This window comes from Xiphophorus hellerii, chromosome 11 (assembly GCF_003331165.1).
Source record: "Xiphophorus hellerii strain 12219 chromosome 11, Xiphophorus_hellerii-4.1, whole genome shotgun sequence".
Lineage (NCBI taxonomy): Eukaryota > Metazoa > Chordata > Actinopteri > Cyprinodontiformes > Poeciliidae > Xiphophorus > Xiphophorus hellerii.
Genome location: NC_045682.1, coordinates 21,546,820 through 21,573,927, shown reverse-complemented (window position 1 = coordinate 21,573,927; position 27,108 = coordinate 21,546,820). Strand labels below are relative to the sequence as shown.

The window sequence follows — 27,108 nt, the reverse complement described above, 5'->3', positions numbered from 1 at the left end:
TTGCTGCTGAAAGAAAAGCGGTTCAGATGGTTAATACGTTGGTTCGTATTAATAATGACAGAAAGTAGTCACACTGATGTTATTTTCTGGTAGAGACACCGATATTCGCCACTTGTTAAACCTCAAAGCGTCCGACGTTGGAGCTCACGAGCGGACCCTGAAGGCAGCACGACATCTGCCGCGTGCGCTCACAGCATCTCCAGCCACTGCTGGTTAACGACAATGAGAGGGAGCCCGAAAACTGGCTGTGTGAGTTCAGGCGTGTCTCAGCAGGGGACGAGCTCAGCCGGGTGATATTTTTTTAGAACTTCCATCAGTTATGGCAGCTTTTGGTGGAGCCACGCCGCGAAGCTGAAGGTAGGAACCGTGGGGGAAGGAGGCTGGAGTGGCGGCTGCTGAACAGAGACTATTTGGTCACCCAGTCTGAAAATAAAGCTTTTTTGGGCCTTATTGAGAAAATAAGTTGTTTTCTGTTTTCCACAATGGAAAATTACAAATAAATAGTTGGTTTTTTTTTTTATTTTGCTGGAACAAAACAGAAAAATAAACCAGTTGGTTAAAATTTTGCATTCACACTCAACTAGTTTGTATGTTAAGCATCAAATTCTTGACTCATTTTTAATTTTTTTGTGGAGGGCTATTTCACCGTTATCATGAACATTTACTAGATTTGATCAGTTCTAGTTCATAATCTAAACATCTAAGAAAGGAAAGGTCAAACCTGGACTAAGTTCCACTTGTTCTGCCTCAGATTGTTTCCAGGAGAGCTGTGACCTAAATAACGTTTAAACCAAATTATCTAAGTGGTACTTTTGGCCTGTCTTAAACTTTGTAGTACTGTCATTTTTCATACCTTTCAAAAGTGAATTATTCTTTCAGTCTGACACATTCTTTAAAACATATTTTATTTTTGAGAAAGAAAGAAAAAGCTATTTGTGAAACAGTTAACTCAAGTTGATGTTTTCAAGCAGGATCAGGTCTAAGATGTTTCTACACTTTAAAATGATTAATATTAAAAATATAATAAAGATTTCTGAAATCAAACCGTTTTAAGAAATCTAAAGGAAGTGCAAAAAATGCAGTCCACTTTTAGATTTTGATCTCAGGCTCATCAAATGTTTCTACTATTCTTTGAAAGCAACAACAAAAAAGAGCTCTCATTCAAAGGCTAAATTGGATTCGACCTTTGGGGATGTAACTTATTTAAAAAATGCTTAACTACTCACAGTAACCTTTATCAGCCACAGGAATGCCCATCTACATGAGAGTTACTGATGGAAAAGGTGCTGTTGGCTACAGATACCAACCCTTGCTGTTGCATTACACCTGATTAGGCAGACTGTTTTCCTTGGATCACCTTTAAAATAAGGATTTCTTTCAAATTTGCACTTGAGTTGTAGTTTTATTCCTCTTTTTAATTGTACTCAGATTTTTTTTCTGCATAGAGCATAATAGTTTTATGTTATTATTTGTTGCTTAAAGGATATTTTGAATACCTATTTTAGTATACTATTTTTATTTTTAATCCACCAGTTGAAGATATCACTGTATTGAGTCTTTGCTTACTCTTTATGGATTAATTGATGACAAAGTTGTGAGGTGTAGCTATTAAAACAGTTTGCACTGTACGAAACACAAAAGATCGTTTTTTTTGTTTGTTTGTTTGTTTTTTTTATCTCTGATTACATTTAAATGTGAAATTTTGTTTTCATCAATGGTAAGAGAATGTTATTCTAGAAGCGTTTGCAGTGTAAGTACAAGCATGCTTCTGCATCGTATAAATACCGTTGTTCATGGAACAATGGGCCACATTACACCTCACGTTTCTCTCACGTTTCCTGTACAGTGAATCTGTAAAACTGTACAGATGAGCCGACTCTCCATCCTGCTTAATTTCAGGAAGTTAGGACCTACAGATGGCTCTCCTATATCCCCAGTCAATTGGATTGCCTTGCCTTTCTTGCCAAGACAATAGCCAAGAACATGAGAACATATACTCTGGATGTTCCTTCCTGTAACTGTGATCTATCTGAGATTTTGAATTTTTGGTGATTTAGGATAGTTAACATTGCATAGCTTAGGATAATATAAAAACTTTGCTGTAATGTATTGTTAAGTCCTGCCTCTCTGGTGGGTTGGAGAGAACAGTAAGGGTCTATTTTGTTGTCACTGAATTCCAGGTTTATTTTCTCCGTGCATTTTGTTAACATTTAGTTGGTGCTACTTTGGACAAGAGGAGGCAGTGATGGACCAAAGGGTGTGATTAGGTCATTTCATATGGTTGTTACTCTTTCTATTTTCCCCTGGGGCATGTCATACAGTCAATAAAAATAAAAACCTGTATTTAAGCTGGGTAATATTTAGTGACTTTTATAACTTAAAATTTTTTTTCCTTGTATTTGAAACTCAAAGCTCAATATATTTCATTAGCAATTTATGTCATAGGCCATCACAAAGTCAAAAGAAAACAGCATGTGGATTACAAAATCTTTACACAGAAATGAAACAGTGTTTTTTTTTAACCCCTTCTACAATGGTGTCCCTAATTGAAATCAAGACCAAATTGTCTTGAGAAGTCACCTATTTAGAACAAAAAGCTACCTGGTGTGTGATTTAATCTCTGAAAGCTCAAACAACAGCATAAACACCAAGGAACATAGCAGATACAGTAGGTCAGGGAGGAAGTTGTGGAGAAGTTTACATGGAAACATGGTAGTGGTGTCATGGTGCTATGGGACCAATTTCTTCAGCTGGAGTAGAGATGTTGGTCAGAACTGATGGGAGGATGAGTGAAGTTAAAAAAAGAAAAATCATGGAAAAAAAGCCAGAGATCCAATCAGTGAATTATATCAAACCATATTTATTCATTAGTGGCTTAGTCAAAGTCCAAAAATCTAACTGAGAATTTGGGGCAAAACTTGAAAATTATTTAGACTTTCAATCCAGTCTGACCAAAATCTCCATCCAGATTTGAGGTATTAATCCAAAACTGAATGGGTAAAGATTTTAATCTCTAGATACACAAAAGAGTTTTGTTTGAGACGTTAAGGTTCTTCAAAGTATTGACTCAGGGGACTGCATGCAAATTCATAGCACTTTTCAGACTCAGACCCATCTAAAAAATTTGTCATTTTCCTTCAACTTTACAGATCTGCTTTGTGTTGGTCTATGGCATAACATCTCCATAAAATACACCACATTTTGCGGTTGTGACTTGAGAAAATCTGTGGTGTGTGTGGCTACGTTTCCAAGGCAACTGCATACTGGTGATCAAATGGGAGAAAGGCACAGTGAAACAACTGATTGCTTATGTCTGAACCGTGAACGGTGTTTGTTCATATGATATCGTCAGATCACTTTGCATATTCTCACTGATGTTGATGTTTCGAGCAGTACACTGAATATTGCATAACAGGTGTCCCTGTCTGGGTTCATGGTGAAGTTGAGAACGCTGCTCCTTCTAAGGTGACAGGGCCACTGGTGGCTGACCAGAGTGACTCAGGTAATGGAAACCTGCGGAGCTGCTGTCTCCTGGCTGTCAGCCGCTCGTCTCCCGACCCCTCTCTGAGAGCCTCACCTCTGACCCCATGCAGCCTCCTTCAGCACTGAGGTTTAAGTGGAGAAGTCTCGGGAAAATTAAGTTTTCTACAACTGCTGATACAAGAGTTGGGGATCACTTAGTGAGTCCTAAGGGACCAGTTTTCATCAGAATTAAATGAGTAACGCAATAGAAACCTGCTAACTTCTTACTTCCTGTCACTGAAGACTCCAACAACTGTCTCTTTAATTGATCTGATATACCATTTAAGTTTCTGCTACTTCCTGTATCATCTTTCTGTTATAAAATGTAAACAAAACCAACTTCTGCCTAATGTGAAAACACTTTTGAATCTGCAAAGTTTCATGTTCTGAAGTTCTTGGCGATGTTCTCAGGTTCACCAAAAGCTTTGAGGCAGAAATGAAATGCCTCAATCTCAGCTGTAGACAGCTGAATGTGTCACCCTCACATCTGAACGATTTCCACCCAGGTTTTATGCAACGTCAGTCTAAGTAGGTTGGACATCGTAATGCATATGTATCAGTTTCGACTTTAATTTAATCTGTGTCATTGTCAAAGTCACCCACCGATGACGGCCTCTTTTTCCTCTTCATGCACATAGCATTAGTAGGCCTGTCATGATAACTAATTCTGCTGGGCAATAAATTGTGCCAGGAGATATAGCAATAAACAATAATATTGTTGTTTTGAGACCGTTTTCAAGTTGTCTAGCAGCAATGGCATAATAATCCAAGTACACCCTCTCTTGCCAAAACACTGGTTGTTCAGGTACTGAATAAGACTCATGTCGATCTGGAGTAGGCATGAGTTAGTTATTGGTAACAAGGTTAGGGCTGGGCAACATGGATGAAAAACGTATCAGGAAATAAGCATTGTATTTTCAGCCAAAGCACTCAGTCCTAGCGTGAACAGGATATTCCACAAGAGAGTTGTGGAACAACCTGTAGTGGCTGTGAAGGTTATCAAGCCACCAGCTTGATCATGCTTATGATCAAGCAGGACTCCCACACAATATAGATAAATATTAATTAGTTTTTTGTTTTAAAGATCCAAAATACTGCCAAACTCGTGATGTGACCTTGCCTCTTTTATCCAAAATTTCTTCTTGAACTGTTGTTCTCATTTTCTTCTTTGACTCCACCCTGATCTTTATTATTTTTAAGTAGTTATAGGACACATTATCAAAACATGAAACTTCTCCTTCTTCTCAGATGTACTGTATTGTGGACAGTTGAGATTTCATAGTCAAGCGTATCTAATATCCTACATGTCTTTTAACAAATTTCTTCATTTCTCACAATCCTAAAGGACAAGTTTGATGAGCTAGTTTGGCATCTAGGCCTGTTTCATCTACTTCATAACTGTCAGTGCTGCGCAGAGAGCTGCAGTCACACTGTGCGTCTTTGAGATTATTTGCGCTGTTTCTTGTGCGAGTCAGTCACTGAGTACATGTACATTGTTGTAGGCAGGATAAATTAGAAACATGGCCACTGAAAACAGATCAGCATACCTGAGGTACTGAACATTGCGACAGTGTTCATACTGCACTGTAAGCTAAGCCTTGTGCTCAGCCAGGCCTGCACTGCTGCTGTGCAGATTGATGGTGATTTTGAGTCAGTGGAAACAGAGGCAGCGCGCTGACATGTCGGAAAGCAATTAACTTTTCTGTGGTACTGATTGAGCTGCTGTTGTTAATTTATTGTTAGGCACTCCGAGAGATGGATAACCATAGTCTGATTGCAGCATTGGGTTTAGTGCAGAGTCATAGCCAAACTTATGACAGCCAGTCCTGACAGGGGAAAACTATTACTTCACAAAACATTGGCTTAGGAATAAAATAAAGAGTACACCAAAGCCCTGTAGAAATACCAGGAGTGGAGAGATGAGGACTTGTGAACACACTGATTTCTGCTTAGTATTTATGGGTTCAAAGAAGCTGAAATTACAGAGATAATAGTTTCTCTGCTCACACAGATTGTGTTTCTCTTCAATAAATGTTAGCACACTGTGTTTATTCTTTGAAATATCACCATTTTGTATGATTTTGCTTGGTTGGTCTTTTAGATTCTTAGTACATTGTATCCATCACCCCTGCATGCTGTGAGCAGCAAGGAGGCCTCCCTGTAACATGTTTAACCTGCTTAAACATTTGCAGAGGTTGCTCTGGAAAATTTCATGCAATGGAAACTACTCGGTACGATGACATTTTAACAATTTCAACTTTAGGCTAAAAAGAGTAAAAATAAAACCTATTTAACAATGTTTTTCCACACCAATATTTCCATTTAACATCATTCCATTTATATCTGGACGTAAGAAGATTCATTTGGTAGATAGATCACCATGGCAACGGCTGTTAACGTAATATGCTCCCCCAAAGCAGGTTAATTGTTCAGAGTTATATACAGTATATATATATATTCATATATTCATTTATTCTCTATATTTTTAAAGGAAATTTTTTTCAGACACAAAAATCAAATAATAAGAATATAATATATTAAGCCAATCTCTGCATTTCTTAGACGTCAGCCAGATTTTTCACATGAACTCAAATCAAGTCAGAGTTAAAGTTAGCAAAGCAACATCATAACCACCCATTATCTCTGAGTGAAGCTTTAGGTTTTGTTGAATTTTCAAGCATAATAAAACACAACTTTGTTGAACTTGCTTCACACTGTGCCTCTCAGGGCTTCAAGTAAAATTCAGCTTGACACATCTCACTATAACCTTATTCATGAACAAAAAGTAAGTTAAACTGCTGCCTAAACTACTGTTTAACTTTGTAACTTTTTGTTCATAAATAAAGTTTGGGAAGCAAATTCTTGAAGTGGTAGAAAATGGCATGTTTTTCAAACGAAATTTTATAAATAATAGCCTGACAAGTATGATGTTTCTTTTGGCTTTAGCTCTCCAGAGTTAAAACTTCGTAGAATTTTTCTTTTTTATTTTGTCATTACAGTTGCAAGTCTTTTGAGATATTTGTTGTCTAGCTTTTCACGTCTACACACACTTTTGGTTACCCTGCTTTTATAATATTTCAAGCTAAGTCAGATTTCATAGAGTGCATTTTTGAACATCAGTTTTCAAGTCTTCCCACATATTTTCTATTTGTCTAAAATTTCATTAGGCCATTCTAACACATCACTGCCCTGAACTAAACAATTTTATTGATGCACTAGCTGTTTTAGGGAAAGTTAACCTCTGCCTCAGGATTAGGTTTTGTGGCTTGCAACATGTTTTCTTTCGGAAGTGCTCTATATTTAGCTAATTCTATTTTCCTATTAACTCTAAAACAGTTTATTTGTCCCTGCAGAAGAAAAGCACCCTTACGGCATGATGCTGTAACCACCATGTATCAACAATGTGGTGGTGCCTGCACATATCACGTGGTAGTTGTGCCACTCAGTATATGCCTTCTGTGAGAAAAGGTAGGCCAGAAAGTTACATTGTGGTCTAATTTGACCAGAATACCTTCTTCCTCATTTTCTATTTACCCTATACAGTCTGTCGCATTGCTGTCTGTCTTTTAACAATGGTTTTCCACTTGCCATTCTTCCATAAAAGAAAAATAGAAGAATGGCATTCTTCCATTCTTTCTTCTTCTTTTCCCTGCTGTCTTTGCACCTGTTTCTTCCCGTTCTGCAAAAGAAAAGCACCCTTAAGGCATGATGCTGTAACCAACATGTATCGACACTGTAGTTGTGCCTGCATCGTGTGGTAGGTGGCCCACTCAGTGGTTTTCCACTTGCCATTCTTCCATGAAGACCATATTGTTTGAGTCCCTGTCATGTTATGGTTGATTTGCAGTTGTGACATACTCTGTATATTTTTAATGATGGATTGAACATCATCAAATCTATTAATTTGATCCCTTCCCTCAGTTTGGATGAGCACCTAATCTATCTTATCACTGTGTTTCTGGGTTCTGGGTAAAGAGCAATAGCACTGACATTTGTATCCATAAAGGATGGCTTGCATGGGTCAGTGTATGGCTTGGTCATTAAGAATTGGATACAGGCAATAGCATTGTGTTTGTATGGTTTCTTTTTAGCATGTAGCTCCATTCTGATGTGGTCTGAGAGAGTCAAGGTATTATGTGATCTAGGTTTATGTGGTAAACTGGCCGTTGGAAGGTGTTGCTGATAAATGAGCATGGTGAAGGGGCAGTAACGTGTGAAAATACCAGGTGAGTACTACAGCCATAGCAGTGTTATGATTGTCTTCACACTCCAGGAAGTCTTCTAAATATTCCAAGTTCTAGTTGCTAGTTGGTCATACAGATTGTGGGGAGGGTAGTTCATAAAGCCTTTGTGGAGAGGCAAAGTAAAACTGAGATTTCAGAATATGCAGAAAACTCAGTTGTGACAACAAAAGGTTCAACAGATAGATTTAATGCCTTGTTACTGATTTGGCTTGGTCACACTCTGTCTGTGTGTCTGCCTGTGTGGCCAGATGGATTATCTTACACTCTGATTCATCTGGTTCTTTGACAGACCAACAGTAGCGAGCCAAAGCCCTGTGTTATTTATTAAAGGGACAGATCCTTTTCCTTTCTTTGCTTCAGTGGCAAACAGACAGAAAATGGAACACTGAGACAGTCTAATAGCCTAGATTTGGCTGTAAACCGATCAGAGGTTGTTCTTGTAATTGAGGTGTTTTAGCAATTTGGCCTGATTGGACCAATTTCCTCCCAAAGTGAATTAAGGCTGAAGTATTTTAACTAGATATATTTGGATGACTCTTCACAAGAACGTCAAACAGAAAAACTAATTTTCAGCCATTTTAAACACTTTAGGTACATCAATTACTCTCAGACCACTGACAATCTTGTGCAGTTCAAAGCTTTTAAATATACTCTGCCCACCAAGCCTAGAATGAACTTATAGCTTTCCTGCCATTGTTTGCTTTGGTTGTTTTTAGCCATATCACATTTCTTCCTGATAAATCATTGGTATTTGAGTTCAAAGTGCACACAAAGCCTTACACCTTTAGTCTTAAATTATAACTGCCTCTTCGTTTTTGAAGACAATAGGAACAAAGACATAAATCCCCATCCTTTTAGTAGAAACAATGGATTACAACCTGTAGATATCTTTGCTCTTATAAGAGCCTTCATCTTGGCAAAAAAAAAAAAAACTTGCTGCATTGTCACAGTTTTGCTGTAGCAGCAACAACTACTTCCTGCTGCCATTAAAACTGGATAGATTTAATTCTAGAACCTAAGTCTAAATAGAATTAAATTTGCATCATTTATGGTTATCACAAATGATGCAGTGGTATCACTGTGTCACTGGTAGGGTGCATTCAGCTCTGTGTTGCAGTTGTCTGAATGAACAGAAAATGCACCACAGTGGAAACCTTGTAGCTTCTTACAGCTTCCACACTGAAGAGTGTTGTCAGGATAACCTTTTAGCTCTTACTCTGTGGTGCGTTCACTGGTCAGAAGAACAGATTTTCCATTTTCAGACCTGTTTCCCAATTGGGGCAAGTTAAGCCGAAAATCATCTGCTTTTGATTACCTGCTAATTTCTTGGATACCTCTGAATAGAACCCAACAGAACTTAGAATTAAAAAACTCTTGATTCACAGAGACCCATCCCCATAATACCTGAATAATTGCCCTGATTTCTCAGAGCTTTAGCGGCAGCACAACAGGAATATCCACAATATTTAAACTGAATGTTTGAATATTGGGACTGTTTTAGTTGTTCAGAAGCATGCGATTGTGTGTTACCTTACAATCAGTGTGCTGACACAGGCTTTGATTGACATGCTTTGAAATGGATACACAGAATGGCATGGGATTACATGTGAGAACAGATTACACCCTGAAAAGGTGAACTAAGTTAAACAACATACAGTAGAATTCAATTCGTTCATCGAATACAGTTGGTTCTGGTTTACCAGCATGTGGCATGTTTTCAATACGTTGCTGGAAGTTTATTTAGATATCTAAACAAAGTATATTATTTATCAGTATGTATGAAAATATAAGCAAATTGCAATAAGTTCTAGAATATATTTCCCTCCATTTTTCTGGAAGATGTGTCATTTTATTCATGCCAATATTTTACAAGTCTGACTGGCTGATCCATTGATGTTAGAAGTAGAGCAGATTGACACAACATGTTGCTCTATGTTACAATTCACTGCCTGCATTTACGCTCAAACGCACAACCACAAAAGGATGTTAATCCGATGTCCAGAAGATGTTGAGTTTGCCCACCATTCTTCCTGTGAGTCAGACTACATAGAGCTGTTGTAATTGATTACCTAAATGATTTATCTCAACTTTACAGCTGAGTGATCTGAACATATGAAGGAATCTCCCCCGTCCTGCAGCACCTCTCTGTCTGCATACAGGAAGGAAATATTAAACTGTGAAAGGTGCTAACTCCTTTCTGCTGGCACTCCTATCAGTGTAAGATAAACCAGACAATCACTTATCACTGGTGCTGACAGACAGTGGCTGTGACAGAGGCAGTAAGGGGAGATGAGCTCTCTGTTCTCTGTGCATGAAGAGGAAAAGTGGACCAAACAGCTATCACCGTCCAGCGACCCCTGCCTCCCAGGCATGAAACACTTGTAAACAGAGAGTGAGTCTTACTCCTGATTTGTTTACTTATTGGTATTTACATTGACCAGTTTTTATTGGGTTTTATATATATATATATAGTCTGAAATGGCAGTATTCAAGTTTGTGAAAAACATCCATCTCCAGGACGACAACAAAAAAATATTTGATTTGTGTTTGATGTGTTTTGATGAGGCAGCAGCAGTCTCAAATAATTGATAAAAAGAGCCAGCTGATGAGCATTCCTGTAATAACTAACTGTTAAAGCCACCATCTAAAAATGTACCGAGATACTTGTACGTGACACAAAAGGAATAGATATCCTGCTGTATTTAGATGGATGCATCTATCAATAATGCATCCAACCCTTCCAGTACCGGATCTTATCAGCACGCACTTGTTCTCCATCAGAGCTCTACTGATTGCTGCCAGTCATTTCTGAGGAGCAATCTGGTGTCATCTATCAAAACAAATCTGTTTTTTACCCCGGTATACTTTAGGTCTAATAAAATACCAAGATCATCTGTGGAGTTTGAGGATAACATTCTGATGGTAAATAGATTTTCCTTGTTGATCAGGTTTCATTTGATTACAAAAGTCTTTAAAGGGCAGTTTTATATAAAATCAGCTTTTATAAGTTTTCCATCATGTTATAATGTTATTCCCTCATCAAAAACATACTTGGAGTGTTGCCTTGATTCTTTCATGCATTTAGAGAAATCACTGAATCTCCGTGGCAACCATTCAGCTGTGCAAAATGCCTGGGTGAGCCAATCACCGCCTCGGAGCTGCAGTTTCCAAGGTTCCGATTTTCCACATTACCGAGCGCCTCTCCTCTGCGACTCCCCCACTCAGCTCCTTCAGACTAGTCAGCAGAAATTAGCATACACCTGGTGAAACTATGCATCTGCTGAGCTTATTATGTGAGCAACTTCTCAGTGCAACTCTAGTGTAAACATTGTTAAAGGGCTAATGTGATGACGTCCTGAAGGCGGAGTTTCAGAAAGAGCTGGAGTTTTTAAAGAGAGGCCCAATAATCAAAGTATTAAATTACCAAGTCCAATTTTTTATAATTTAATATATATAGCATTTTTATAACAACTGAAGTTAACACAATTACTTGATTATGCTTTATATGTGTACTATGGAAAATATATAATACTTCCCCTTTAAAATTTGTTTCTGGTTTTTCACTAAACTGAAAAAAATTAAAAAACAAGTTGATTGTTTCAATATCAAACACTTCAAAAATACTTCAAATGAGTTTTGTACTTAATTATTTTCATTTTATCTGCTTTTTTAAGCTATTTTTACTGTATACATGCCTTAGGTTATGAGTTGTATTGTTTTCAACGCGTAACATTTATTGGATTTTATTGGGGAGCGACCCAACCCACTACACTACAGCAGGTGTAAAATGGCCCTCTGCCTGAGGCCGTGGTAACCATAGCAGACCTTGGAAAGTGAAATGCGATGCAGCAGGCCCTCTGGGCTGTGTTTCTGAATCACAACTCTATAATGAGCTAGCTGAACTCGAGCTGCATCAAAGATGCAAAACCTAAGTATCTGTTTCAATGCACACTTTAGTCCGGTGGAATAAAGACTGCAGCTCTGCAGCAAAACTCTGGAATCTTTCAAGCGCTGTGTTTAGGTAACATTTCCAGGATCTACCAGCCTTGATCCATAATGTTCAGATTGATTGTGTTTAGTGTATTGTTTGAACCATTCAGCATCTTCTATACACTTAAAGAATGCTTTTGCCATTCCCTTCACACATTTGTTTACCTAGCAAAAATCAATGTACTCATTAGCAATTTTTTTCTTAAGGTGAATTATGTAAATATTAAGAATAATAAGACTGCACAACATTAGGAAATAACACTATAGTGCTAATTTTATTAAGTAGTGCAATGATGATATCAGGTGCAATAAGTCCATTTTTTCCCTGACTCTCTCTTTCTCAGCTGTCATTGTTATGCATCAATCACTAAGCCATAGCTTTGGACACAGCATGTTTTGCTGTGATTTTCCTGAATACTGAATAGGGTTTGGCATTTATCATATTGTTTATCATTTATCGTGATACATTTCTTCTGTATTTATCATGTAACAGAAGTTTAAAATTTGCATCATGAACTTTTGTTGTTTGTCAGCCATGATTGTTCAGGTGAACAGCTGGAAGTGAATAGATGAGCCTGGTGTGTGTGTGTGTGTGTGTGTGTGTGTGTGTGTGCGTGGGGGTGTGTGTGTGTGTGTGGGTGGGTGGGTGGGGGGTGGTGGCTTGAGCTGAACTGCCTGTTAAACTCTATGATTTAGGTCAGTGGTCCCCAACCTTTTTATTACCGCGGACCGGTTAAGACTTGGTGATTTTGCTGCTGCCAGGGAGTGGGCGGGCGTCAGATAATGCTTCTTCATGTTGGTGTTCCCGCTAAAGCCTTTTTTTTTTTTTCTTTGCCCCGATTTTCCCTTTACGACAATCTTACAACGTCCTGCAGTGTGTGGTGTGTTACGTGATGGTGTGTTGAATATGCATATTCAACATTGTTTTGGCCCTTTTATCGCGTCCTGTGGGGTTTCCCCTGATTGGGGGCGAGAACGCAGCCTGTAGAATGTGACACGTAGCCAATCAGAAAGCGCGGTGACGTAAGAACCGAGGTGAATCCCAGACAGTTGACATGGCAACTGAGAATCCGGTGGACATCAGAGGTGATATATGAAAAATGTTTATTACTATATGTAAAGGTCATTTTTATATATGTTTATTATATGTGGTTATGTTTATTCAGTTAAAAATGTTAACTACGAAAAAACAGAACTCACTAAAAAAAAATCATAGTGCTGGAAATAGAGCGGCTGCTCCCGCCGTCTTTTATCAAACGCCTTTTCTTTTTGTTACGTCTTTTATCGCTTAAAATGAACCACAAACTATCATCACTGCTTCTACATCGTCATCCGTGTTTGATTATTCTAAATTCACGTTTGGTATGTTGGGGTTTTTATGGGATTTTCTTCTGGAATCGGGATGATCGTGACTGGAATCGGTTCGTGTGTGGTGTGTTGCTCCTGCCATGTGGGCTGGACACACGAACCGACCGAACCTGTTGGACTTTTATCGGCTCTGTGGTCACAGAAGTTTGGAAAATCGGCCGACAATCCTTAAATCGTGCCGTGTGAACCAGACCTAAAACTCACAAGCTCTACTCTACTCTCGTCTCGACCGCTGCCCTAACGTTCTGACTCTGGTCGCTATGGTAACGTTTACATATCCCTTCAAAATAAGATACAGATACGCCACAAAAACGAACATTTTACTTTCGTGAAAATTTTAACTCACGATAACGACTAATGGGAGCCCTGAGCTTATTTCTCTGCAACGAGACGGTCCATCTGGGAGTGATGAGAGACAATGACTCCTGAAGTGTTGCTTATATGCACAGGGTGCCTGGTTTCTAGTGGCGAAGCAGTTTGAAGCTTCATTCCCTCATTAACGAGCCGGTCACCATATCATGCAGAGCCTGGAATGTGGGAATCATCTACCGGGATAAATCCAGTCTCCTGTCTCTTCTCTAGGCCTTTTCCCCTCGCAAAGAAAATTTCCAAAGACATCTGATTTGTTTCTTACTCATTTTGCTGCTTGTGGGCTCAATGTTGGCGCGCAAGACGTAACCGAGAGAATCCGGTTTAAGGATTTTCAAAATAAAAGATACTGCAGACTCAAATAATACATAAAACAGAAATATTTAATTATTTCTTACGCGCCCGGTACCAATTAGTACCGATCCGCGGCCCGGGGGTTGGGGACCACTGATCTATGCAACAGATGTGCCCTCATAAGTCATAAATCACTAATGTTCATCTTCACTATCAAAAGCTTGAATTTTGTATTTTCTGTTGAAAACAAGCTAAAGGGCCCCTCTTATATGTGGATCTGAGTCCTCACCATGTTTTCTCTGAAGCTACTTATGTTCATAAGTACCCTGAGAAACGCTTGTGTAGATAAATGTATCTTTTTGGTATAATGGTTTCTTCTTCATGAATCCAATGAATCTTTAAATAGTTATCCTGGGGTGACCCTTTCAAACATTTAGTTTTTGTAAAAATATTTACTGTACATGTGTATTGTATCTAATGGCTGATGTGTGAATAAACTGTAGTTAAATTAAATTGAAGCCAAAGAAATAGGATTGTGTTTAAATGTATCACACTGCGGGTTCAGACCTGCTTTCATGTTCTGAGATTTTCCTCTGACTCTCTGATGCAAGCTGCACTGTGAAGGTTTAAGCAGCTCAAGTCTTTGCTGTTTGGCTTTGGTAAACAGGTGCTGCATTTTTCTATAACACATTTAACATACCTTTTAGTCACCATCACTGTGCCTAATAAATACACAGACAATCTCTGGCTTTTCAATGGTAGCATACAAAAACTAGAAACAAACTTGGTCTTCAACACCACAATTCAATGGCAGACGACAGAGGGGCTATTTTTTTCACTGTCAGACTTAGTCACAACAGGAAAATGTGACTGTTATTGTGGTAGAGGGGGAAGGCATTAAAAGGAAATACTCGTCTTGAAACAGCGTTGTGGAGATTGTTGGCCAAGCCAGTGGTTCAGCTGTCACTGTTGCTGGTCCCCAGGTGTTTTTCTTTCAACCAGAGAAATTGTCCACAGCCCATTGATGAACTGGAAATGTCAAAGACACAGATATAAAGTAGGAATGCACCAATAAATTGGCCCAGATTTCTTTAATATTTGGGGAAATGGTGATCAGCCGATACTTATGTGAAGCCGATATCATCCACCGATTTATCTTTGTCAGCAACGGTATAAAAATCAACCACTGTTCTCTATTGCGGTTTGACTGATAGACCTGCCTGCCAGATCATGTTTGCACATTTGCAGTTAACAATAGTCACCTCACCTTTGCCATCTCAGCAACTTTCTTGCTATAACTAGCAAGAAAGTCGACAAAAAAAATTGGTATCAGCCAAAACTAGAATCGGCAAGTCAGTTTTCTTAAAGATCCGTAATCGGCTAGAAAACTGCAATTGGTGCACCCGTAATATAAACTTATTAAAGTCTAAAAATACGTGTTTGAAATGCTGCATAATGTATGCTGATTGTTGTAAGTGACATGTCTGTGCCCTTATTGTCCAATCCTTGTCCACTTGTCCAATCATGGGCGTAGGTTTGGGTATGGACGGTCGTGACATGTCACGACCAATATTCAAGGGATATAAAATAGTCCCGACCAATTTTTGCCATATAAATTTAAAAAAAAAACATGTATTTTTTAACAAAAACAAAATAAATAAACGAAAATCTACACTGATTAGTTTAATATTTCAATATACTACGCAGTGGTAGCATTCATTTTAAATGCTGGTGAGTTGGTGAGTAAGTTGTAAGGTCCCACCAAAACTTAGACCAAACCTACTCCCTTGTGTCCAATCCTTACTTTTTACCTGGATCAGACGGTTAAGCCGAATAAGTACAACATAGATGACATTTTCTTACACTTTATAGAGAGTTGTTTGGACGTTGGCCGATCCAAAAGGGAAAAAAAGTACCTGAATCTCACATTTCATTAAACCTTAAAGTTTATTTAGTCTTCAGTTGTGCTGATAAACTGTTGAGCTTTTTTGTCATGTCTCTGTTTCTGTAGGACCAACCCAGCTGCCGCCCTCCAGTGAACTCTGACCCCCAGGTGCCATCTGACTCAGGGATACGATGGGGCTCCTTTTCTTTCACCCCGGCCCACTCTTCTTCGTCTTCTTTTTCCTCCTCCTCCTGTGCCACCCCTGCATTTCCATCAGGCCTCAAGTCCTGGAGCGAGCGTCTGCGCCTGAACAATCTCAGTCCTCTGACAACTCCACAGAGTCTGAAAAGAAGAAATGTGCAGGTGTCGTGGTGTGTAAACCCGGCATTCTGCTGCCAGTCTGGGAGCCTCTTGACCCTCCAGTTGGGGAACAAGCAGGGAGGGCGATTGTGTACTTCCTCTCTCTCATGTACATATTCCTTGGAGTATCCATCATTGCAGACCGCTTCATGGCATCCATAGAAGTCATTACATCTCAGGTATCATCATTCTCTTTAATATTTAGAACCTGTTAAAGTCAGCCTAAGATTTAGACTCATTATGCACAGCGTCCAATTTGTGCTCTGTGATTGTGTCTATGAATCACCAGATTTCTCTGTGTTTCATGTAAATATGATATCCTGAAATGACCAAATAAGGAGAAGGAGGTGACCATTACCAAACCTGATGGGGAAACCACGGTGAAAACCGTGCGGATCTGGAATGAAACCGTGTCCAACCTGACACTCATGGCCCTGGGCTCCTCCGCACCAGAGATCCTGCTCTCTGTTATTGAGGTACTCTCTTCCATCTGCTATAAACACAAGCAAACACCGCTGCCTGTGAAAGTGCAATCTACATTAAAAAGAGTAAAAAATGCTATTTCTCTACTTATTTAAACAAATATGTGTATGAATTGGATAAAAAAGTTTACTCTTATGGGTAAACTAGACTACCCACTTTCTGAAATTCATTGTAAAACTTTAAAACATATTTGCACCAACTGCAAAGGTTCAGAAAAGTTCAATGTTCTGTTCTTGTTTCCCTTGTACAGGTGTGTGGACACAACTTCAATGCTGGGGAGCTCGGCCCAGGCACCATAGTCGGCAGTGCGGCCTTTAACATGCTTGTGATAATTGGTCTGTGTGTGTCAGTAATTCCAGATGGACAGTCTCGCAAGATCAAACACCTGCGAGTGTTTTTTATCACAGCTTTCTGGAGCATCTTTGCATACATTTGGCTCTACCTCATTCTGGCCGTCATCTCCCCAGGGATTGTTGAGGTAGGTCTCCATTCTAGCCGTTATCCTCAACTGCAACCCAGATTCGGCAGTCATGACCAAATAGCTCTACTTCTCAAACTCAGCCTCAAAATATCCAATGCAGACATTTCACTCACTGAAAGTAAAACTGACTGATTTGACAAAGTAATTTTTTTGTACATCTGATTACATTGGCTTCGATCATCTTACTACGTGGGAGCACTCTTAAAGCAAGTGAAATTTTATTCATAGATAGTCAGTTGATCCTGTCGCTTAAAATAAAAACCCAAGACAGTGACATCGTGTCAAAATTGTGATATTCTGTCCCGATGCAGCAGAACATCAGGACAGAACACAGTTGCATCAAAAGCAACACACCTAATTATAAAACATTACAGGATTTGATATAAATTATTCATTTCCTTATGCTTAAATTTTGTAATATATATTTACAAAATATATATGAGCAATGAGTCCTTTTCAAGGAGCGTCCCGAGTGTGGACAACAACGTTGGAGAAGAGCTCCAACTTAAAAAAATTTAGTTCAATGTAAATGAATTAAGTTTACTTAATTTTGTTTGTTTAACATAACATCTTAATAAACTTAATATATTTAGCTGGATACACCTAATTTGATTACTTCTGACAAATAAATTTTTTATTATCACCCCGCAAGGGGTCTTTTTGTGGGCTCTAGTGTCCCTTTTTTCAAAGTAAGCTGACAGGAAAGGGGGAAGGAGAGTGGGGAAGACATACGGCAAACGTCGTCGGGTCCGGGAGTCGAACCCACGACAGCCGCGTTGCGGCTACGTTTGCCTGAATGTGGGTCACGCTAACCCTTCCGCCACCACGGCACGCCCCGTAACTAATTATTTTTAAGTTGGATATCCTGTTTTCTTTTTTGAGTGACGAGCAATAATCAGTAACAGTAACTTCCTGTTTTCAGTTCAGTATAATACACCAGGAACTAACATATTTTGTTGGTTGTCAAATTGCATTTTTTTGTACATCTTATGTAAACAAGTAAAAGATAAAATAAACCAGATTGAAGCTGGATATTATTTGAAAGAATATTGAAAATAAATAACAGTAGAAGAGATCCACTGTCTTTTGGTGTGAGAATGTGTAAAATTTAAAATCTCTGCTTAAAAAACTAAAAAAGGGGACTTCTTAAGGTCATAACTAGCAACTGTAAATGTGAGCAATGACCACTAACTTATACACAAAATGTCATTATGTGAACAAATTAAATAATTGTAGTTATCACAGGAGTGGAGTTAGATTTTTCTTTGTAAATAGTCAACCCTGTAGATCTATTACGTAAAACATTATGTGACTTCACATAAGGAATAAGTACAATACATTTACAGTATAGATAACCTAATGGTCATCTTGTCTGTGTGTCCAGGTTTGGGAAGCTGTAGTAACACTGCTGTATTTTCCCATCTGTGTGATGTTGGCTTGGATCGCTGACCGCCGCCTGCTCTTTTACAAATACATGCATAAGAGATACCGTGCCGACAAGAGGCATGGGATTGTAGTGGAAATGGAGGGGGACGATTCCCCCCCACGCATTGATGTTATCATGGACAGAAAGCTGTCAGACGGCAGTCCAGGCCCTGGAAACTCCTCTAGTGTGACTGTGTCTGTGCAGACAGGCAGTGAGCTGGACCAGAACAAAGATGAGGTAAGACATGTACTGTAGATCACTGAAAGAGGCAAGATTGAAACTGGGATGGTGTTACGTCTCAGTAAATGCTAGTCTGCTCTGTTTGTTGTAGCTAGAGCCATGAGAAAATTTTAATAGACAGCATATTAACATATAAAATATGAGAGACATATGTCAGCCATCAAAGTTAGCTTGATGATCTGAAACCTAAACCGTGACATGAAAGCATAAGCACACCAAAAAACATTTTAAAAAATCAACAAGGAGGCAAATACTTTAGCACAGCACTGTAAATCTTCTAATTTTGCTCTTATACAACCATCTGTGTGGTAACATTATCTAGAAGGTTATAGTAGAACTTCAAGTACAGTCATTAAACTCTTTCTATTTGACTCCAGGAAGCTCCCAGATCTCTTCTGTTACAATTTTTCACTTACAACCTGTTTCCTCCCTTGGACAGGCAGTCCGCATCTTGAAAGATCTGAAGGAGAAGCATCCAGATAAATACCTGGACGAGCTGATCGAGATGGCCAACTACTCTGCCCTGGTCCACCGGAAGAAGAGTCGTGCCTTTTATCGTGTCCAAGCAACACGGAGGATGATTGGTGCTGGAAACATTTTAAAGAAGCACGCCGCAGAGCAGAAACGCCGCGCGTCGGGACAAGATGCGGACAAGGCGACATGCTCACATATCTGTTTTGAAAGCGTCCAGTACCAATGCACAGAGAACTGTGGCTCTGTGACCCTGTGGGTGGTTCTCGATGGAGGCACAGGCCAAAACACGTTCTATGTGGACTACTGTACAGAAAACGGATCTGCCAACGCTGGATCAGACTATGAGTTCAACGAGGGAACTCTGACATTCAAACCAGGGGAAACCCGAAAAGAGATCAAGGTAAAAAAATATCTTAAAGTCTATTAAGTTATTTTTGTATTTCCTGCTTCTCCACTGAAACTTTTTAAACCATTATTCAAAGTCTTAGAGTAACCAGAATCTGCTTTATTTGCCAAGTTTGTGCACACAATGAAGACATTAGATTTTGATTTTACTTTGCTCCCAGTGAGGACATTTTGGATAGAATTATATAAAAAGGGCAATAAAAATAAAATATTAATTGTGTAAATATGCAAACATGCATTTTTTTTACAAACAGAAAGAGAAGCTTGACTCAAATCCAAATCTTATTGATGTTGCCACTCTGATTGTTGGGTGTTCATCAGAAAGACACCCTGCGCAACAATCAGAGGCGATTGCTCCACAGATTATCTGTCTAATACCATACTGTGAAAACATAATGACAGTTTCAACAAATATGTAAAAAACATTTTATAAAAGTTACATACTAGAGTTTCAAATAAGTAAATATTTCAATGAAATTCCAATTTAAAGGTTTGGGTTTACAGTATATCTGTGTTTGAAAGCTGATACATATATCTTATTTTTAGTGGCAACAGGTTCTTTATTTGCTTTGTGTCCCCAATAAATTAAAAGCAGAGCCAGTCGGCCTGTGTTTGTGTTTAATTCGTCACTTGGCGTCCAGAGGGAAAAGTAACAGAACAATACTGCTTTCTCTGCAGGTGGGGATTTTGGATGATGACATGTTTGAAGAGGATGAACATTTCTTTGTGCGTCTTCAAAATCTGAGGTTAGAGGAGGGAGGGAGTGAAGGGACCGGTTCTCCGCCCAAGGCTACACTGGTGGAACCTCTTCTGGCCACAGTCACCATACTGGACGATGACCATGCTGGGATCTTTACCTTTGGGCAGCAGGTGCTGCGAGTGAGTGAGAGCACTGGCATGCTAACGGTGACAGTGTTGAGGAACTCGGGCTCCAGGGGCACAGTGGCTGTGCCGTACCATACTGAGGATGGTAGTGCCAAGGCTGGAGTGGACTATGAGGAGGCCAGAGGGGAGGTGGAATTCACCAATGAACAGACAAGGTGAGGCGCAGTATGTAGACAGGGCTGAGCAGCGCCACACAAGATTGTGATTGGCAGCACTAAGACCCTCCTCCTGGTTCTGATTGGTTGATGGTAGTTAGCACTGGGAGCTCAGATAAACTGGCCAGTTATCTGCTGTAGTTCTGTCGTATTTATTTATTTAAACAAGAGTCACATATTCTTGTCCTTTTCAACTGACACTTAGAAAAGTATTCCTACCTCTTTACAGGCATCCTTCTGAAAAATATATTTTTTTCAACTTCAACGCATTCCCTCAGACCAGGAATGTTAAAATGTGAGGTTGAGATTTAAATAAAGTCATATTTTCACATTTATTTGGTTATTCAACATATCTTTCAGAAAATATTTAGTGTTGCTGGGCTGTTTACACTGTTTATGTCTTATCATTCATATTAAATAGTTTTCCTTTTGTCCTAAATAACACACAGACTGAACACGTTTGGATGTTCTGTGTCCATTTAAAGTCTGAACTGGTTTGAGCTCTGAGGAAAGGGACATTAGAACCGTTCTGAAAGGAGACTGTGGGTTATCAACCCGCACTGTAGGAGGTCCTATTAGACAGAATTACCCGATGACTTGACACCTACGGATAATCCTGACTCTGATTAGTTGGGGGAAACTTCAGTCGCCGCATGTAAACTGGCAGATCTTTTTCACATTAAATTTTTAGGTTGCATAAGCTGTGTTAGTACATTGATAAACTGTACACATAGTAAAGGGCGTCTTTGTAACAGTCCATCAACAGGTTGATTCTTTTAAGAGAAAGTATGATAGCGTGGCCTCGTATTTGGAACATAAAAATAAACTGTTTTTATATTTAATATTATACTGCTGTCGTGTTCACACAAGTATTTAATTTGCCTTTTAATGAAAGAAATATCTGTGTTCTTGAACATTTCTAGTCAGACATTACAGATATGCATTTTAAATGTGGAGGAGTACGAAAAGCAGGAAAACTTCTTTGTTGTGCTTGAAGACCCCCAGTGGCTGAAGAGAGGAATTTCTGGTAAGTCTACAAGCAGTTTCACTTTCATACCTGTGATTTATATATATATATATATATATATATATATATATATAAAGCATAGATATATAGATTTATATATATATATATATATATATATATATATATATATATATATATATATACATATATATATATATATATATATATATATATATATATATATATTCCAGTTCTTTTTCTTTTCAATTTCAATGTCTATTATATATTGAGTAATTGTCTGTTTCTCTTCGTAGCTCTACTACTGAACCAGGGTAAGATTTTTGGGGTACAAGTTGAGATGTGGGTGTTAAAGGCAACCTTTGCAGCTTTTAAAAAGTATTATAATATTGTAAAACTGTGATGTCACAGATAGAGCGGTTTAATCTTTGCTCTTTAACTATCAACAACAATGTTGCATTTTAGTTCCGTTTAATTATGTAGTGCCAATTCACAACAATAGAACTCTAGAACTTTACAAAAAATTATTTCAGTTCAATCACACATGCATTCCAGTTAGTTCTAATTATCAAACAGTACAGTAATCTCAATTCATTATTTAAAGTAGCTTGGAAAGTTTCTACCTAAGGAAACCCGGCAGATTGCATCTAGCCATTGACTCGAACACGGTTCTACTTCAAAATTAAACAAACTGAAAATTGTTGCTGTTGTTGTTTTTTATAGACCTATCGTCTCAGCAAGAACATTTTTAAGGGACCTCAAAAAAGGCAGTTCTTGTTGGTGGCCAAGATTTAAAGTGCTTGTGTCCACTAAACAGTCCCTTCATCTCAGGCTGTTCAATTACCTCTGAAAATCAAGAGCAAAGTTTATAATAAAAATTCTGTCAAACAAGATACCTGTCCCAACCCTTCCAACATTAACCTAGAAATCCAGTCTACTTTAATGCTACAAAGGCGCCTATCAGTGTTACGCGTGTGTGTGCAGGTACGTGGGATTGTTTTTGTTTGCTGTGTTCCTCACGCTTCCGCACGAAGAGGTTTAACGTGTGTTTGTTTTATTAATGATATAGTGGATTAACGATTGTACCCTCTAAAAGGCAACCCAACTCCTGAGGAGGAAGAGGCCAGGAGGATTTCTGAGATGGGCAAACCTATTCTAGGAGAGCACAGCAGACTAGAAGTCATCATAAAAGAAGCCTGTGATTTTAAGGTGTGCGCCTCATAGAAAAAGATTATTCTCCTTTAGATTTAACTACATAGATATATAACATTTTTACATATCTTGGGTCAATATTCTGACTTAAAACAACATGTACTTAACAAAATACCTAAGTGAAGCTTAATGTCTCAGCGGACAGCCTGTCTTGCTTCATTAACAATGGGATTCTCTCTATATCCATCAGACTCCCAATGGAGTCATAGACCAGGTACAGTTCCTACAGTTTGTGCTACCAGAATAAATTCCTGCTTTTATCTAAAGTGCCTTGCAAAAGTATTCATTTTATGAGCTTAATTTAATCTCTGTATACATACAGTTTGAAAACTGTGAATCAGTTTTATTTTGCTTCACAACACCACACTACTTTCTGTCACAAGAAATCCAAATGAAGTGCATTGAACTACATGTTAATACTGTGGCAACATGTGGAAAGGTTCACTTACTACTTCTGCAAGGCTTCTGTACTGTACTCTGTTTCAGCTGTTCTGTTTCATTTCAATTGCACAGTACGGTGCTTCTGTGTGCTGTGTGAGCTGTAGAACATAAATGGAGCAGATTTATTCATGTTTGCTCAGCTTTTTCTGTTAACTATATAACTACTAGGCCCAAAAGGATGAAATGGAAACCCATCTGTTGCTTTCACCTCAATGTGAGTTATGATGAATATTTCCTAACCTGTTTCGTTTCTCGCGCCAGAACACTGTGGATCATCTCCTCCAAGACACAAATCTAGCAGAAGTGATTGGGACTCACTCATGGAAAGAGCAGTTCATTGAAGCAGTCACAGTGAGTGCAGGTAAGCGGAAGTTTGAACTTAAAGTGTTTTGGGTTTTTGTGTATGTATCAGTTATATTTAACCGATAAATCCATGCATACTTGAATACTGCTTTCCTCACTAAATGTACTGTTTGTGTCCAGGACATCTGCTAACTGGTGTTGAAACTCTTTTTAACTTTAGTATCCTGACAGAAAGTGTGCACTATCACCTAATGAATGTTGTTCATTAAAAAATCACAAATTAAAAGACTAGGTTTTTATAATGCGACAAAATTGTGGACAATTGAAACAAAAGGTGCTTCGAAATGGTATTAGTTTCAGGATGTGTTTACTTATACAACTTGTTTTTTACAAATTCTTATTTTCCTTCTAATGGATTGAATTTTTAGTTGACTTTCACATCGTAAATATGTGGGAAACATTTTTGAAATGATGTATCCATGTTTCATACATTTAGGAGTAGTGGAGACTTGGACTTTACCAATGAATACAACGTTTTTTTATCATTCTTTACATATTTATATATAACTTATTTATAACTACAATGGGTAATCAGACCACAACTATGTTCTGTTTTAGTAAAGGTTAATTTTATTGTCTGTTTGCTCCCAGCTTCTTAGTCATCATTGTGTCTTCTTTAAACAGGTGATGATGATGAGGAGGGACAGGAGCAAAGAACGCCCAACTGCTTCGACTATTTTATGCACATACTTTGCGTTTTCTGGAAAATTTTATTTGCTTTTGTCCCGCCCACCGAGTACTGGAACGGCTGGGCGTGCTTCATTGTGTCCATCTCTGTCATCGGCCTCCTAACCGCCATCATCGGAGACCTGGCGTCGCATTTTGGCTGCACTGTTGGCCTCAGAGACACTGTGACTGCTGTGGTCTTTGTGGCGCTGGGGACTTCACTTCCTGGTACATACACTCTCATTCTGGCAAACTTTACTTGACCTGATAGTTCAGCATTTCTGAAGTGAAAGGTTACAAGCCACGGTTACAGAAGGGAGGAGCAAAAATAATAATAATAATAATAATAATAATAAATACCCTAATCAAATCAACAAAAATAAGAAAAAAAAGAACAATCTACTTCAACATGCTGCCATCATGCAGTTCTAGGGAACATATTGCTCACTTCACTCTGGATTTATGCGGGTATAATAATTGTAATATTTTGACAGAATCTCATTGAACAATCTTTTATGCCTGTTCTTAATTGTGTTCCACATGAAAAGCAAAAAAAAACCAAATTAATTGATCTTAAATAATACCTCTCTATGTTTTTCATCCTTTCAGACACTTTTGCCAGTAAAGTGGCTGCCACTCAGGACCAGTATGCAGACGCGTCCGTGGGAAACGTGACGGGAAGCAACGCAGTCAATGTGTTTTTGGGCATTGGCCTGGCCTGGTCCGTGGCTGCGGTGTACTGGGAAGTGAAAGGGAAGGTCTTCCGCGTCGACCCTGGTTCCCTGGCCTTCTCGGTCACACTCTTCACTATTTTTGCGTTCTTTAGCATGGGAGTGCTGATGCTACGCAGGAGGCCGTCCATAGGAGGCGAACTCGGGGGTCCAAGGATTCCCAAGGTCCTCACCTCGCTGCTCTTCTTCGGACTCTGGTTCCTGTACATCCTCTTCTCCAGCCTGGAGGCCTATTGCCATATACAAGGATTCTGAGAGAGTCATAAGGTCACACTTACAGACCCAGAACTGTGACAGTAACTACCAATAGGAATCCATCAGCCTCACCGTTTGACTCCTGCTGCCATGGTTTAAAACATATACACAACGTGTGACTATTCTAGTCAGTAGGACTCTTTGTCACAATACAAATTCATTTCTTTTAAATATATTAGATTATAGTTAATTATATTATGCATAAAGGGTATAGGCAGACAAATATTTCTGATTATTAAAATAATGCTAATAGTTCACATCCAGACTTAAAGTTGGGGATTGTCTCCACTCACACGTATAAAGCCAAGGATGCTGGTAAAATGTGGTTTGCACAAAGCTATGGAGGACCAAAACTGACATAAGAAATAAAAGCATAAATATATATTTAGTTTTTCCTTGTCCTTACACATGAGTTTCCGTCAAGAAATGTATATATTTTCTTTTTCATTTCCACTAAACGTGTTTTTGTCAAGAGAAGTAGATATTTTGTTTTGTCGTTTCATTATACAAGCCCTCCTTCTTTTGTCATTGCCTCCTCTCATTTTTCTGTTTGTCCGTTTTCTACTTGATTGTCTACTTTTTCTAACCAGTGATTATGTAAAAGAAACATTCGTAGCTAATGATAATCAAAAAGAAACGGCTTGTTTAAAAGCCCAAGGCTTTTGCCAAAAGAATACATCTTATTTGATCCATGATGGGAATCTAATCGCGGCTGATGGCTGCAGAACTCCATCGGAATGTTTCAAAACATTCTGTGGGAAAATAGCTGAGAACAGACATAGCACAGGAAAAGCGGGTTTGGACTAACCATTAAACTCACATTCATTTCAGGCAGATGGCAGCATTATGGACTGTGGAAGAGTTTGTCACTCTGAACGTTCAGAGTGACAAACTCTTCCACAGTCCATAATGCTGCCATCTGCCTGAAATGAACACAACATGCATTTCACTGGATTAAATCAGGGGCTAAATGAAAGTAAATAACTAAAGGTAAAGTTAAAAGATGTGAAGTTCATTACTTTCTCGGGCTGCAAGACCGTATGGAGCTGCTCACAATCATTAACAAGCTACTTGGTTCATACATGCAACTGTATTTCATGTCACAGTCAGGGTGGGAACACATGTACCCGTAGAAATGGTAAAAAGAAAATACACCCTCTAAAGTCTGTGGCTTTCCACTTCAAAAACGGACAATGGACAATTGGACAATTCAGTGTTGTTTTTTATTCACTTTATTCGCTACACATTGCATTAATTATACATTAAATTTAAAAAAATGATAGAGGGTGTACTTTTTAAAATCATGATTGTAAACTCAGACATTTCCATTCACTCATCATGCATGTCATATTAACATTGAGCTTTAAAGTATTTATGTGAGCAATTTTTTTCCCAAGTAATATCAACAATAAAAAAGACCTGGGTGCCCAAGTTTTAATTGATTGTGGATTTTTCTTAGACCACACAGGTCATGAATATGAATACAAGCTCAAATATATACATACACAATAAATAATATATGGATGAATGTCCCAGTCTTGGTGCCCCTCAGCCTATAATTCCTGAATTATTTCCTTCGTCTGACGCTACCAGTTTGACCGGCCCTTGGCTCAACCATACAAGAAAAAACATGTCCAGAATGTTTAAAAGCTGGGTGAAACCAAGAAAAACCAATACATGTAAATTAATTTACCATTTCTGGTAATAAGGATTGTAAAATGAATGGTGCCCCATTAAGTTGAAGCTCAGAATAATAATTACGCCTATGATTTCTACATGTAAAAGTCTGACTGTCACTACATATCCACTGATCTATTGTTTATACCCACTTATTTAAACTAAAATGGAAATAAAGTTCATTTATTCTGAAATTT

At 38.6% G+C, this 27,108-nt stretch overlaps 1 protein-coding gene across 4 annotated transcripts; it reads left to right on the top strand.

The window, feature by feature from the left end:
- slc8a2a (solute carrier family 8 member 2a) lies at positions 1-27,108 on the top strand. 4 transcript variants are annotated; one of them, XM_032577381.1, is made up of 14 exons: positions 1-357; positions 15,799-16,211; positions 16,371-16,508; positions 16,766-16,993; positions 18,381-18,659; positions 19,102-19,536; positions 20,220-20,581; positions 21,505-21,608; positions 21,863-21,880; positions 22,663-22,775; positions 22,969-22,992; positions 23,481-23,580; positions 24,207-24,476; positions 24,858-27,108. In XM_032577381.1, exons 2-14 carry the CDS (start codon positions 15,864-15,866, stop codon positions 25,232-25,234), a joined length of 2,796 nt encoding a protein of 931 aa, XP_032433272.1. In that variant the 5' UTR covers positions 1-357; positions 15,799-15,863; the 3' UTR covers positions 25,235-27,108. The 4 variants fall into 4 exon arrangements, with proteins under 4 accessions (XP_032433272.1, XP_032433274.1, XP_032433275.1 ...); XM_032577382.1 differs by lacking the exon at positions 1-357 and adding an exon at positions 1,495-2,267; XM_032577383.1 differs by lacking the exon at positions 22,969-22,992 and having other exon boundaries at positions 5-357.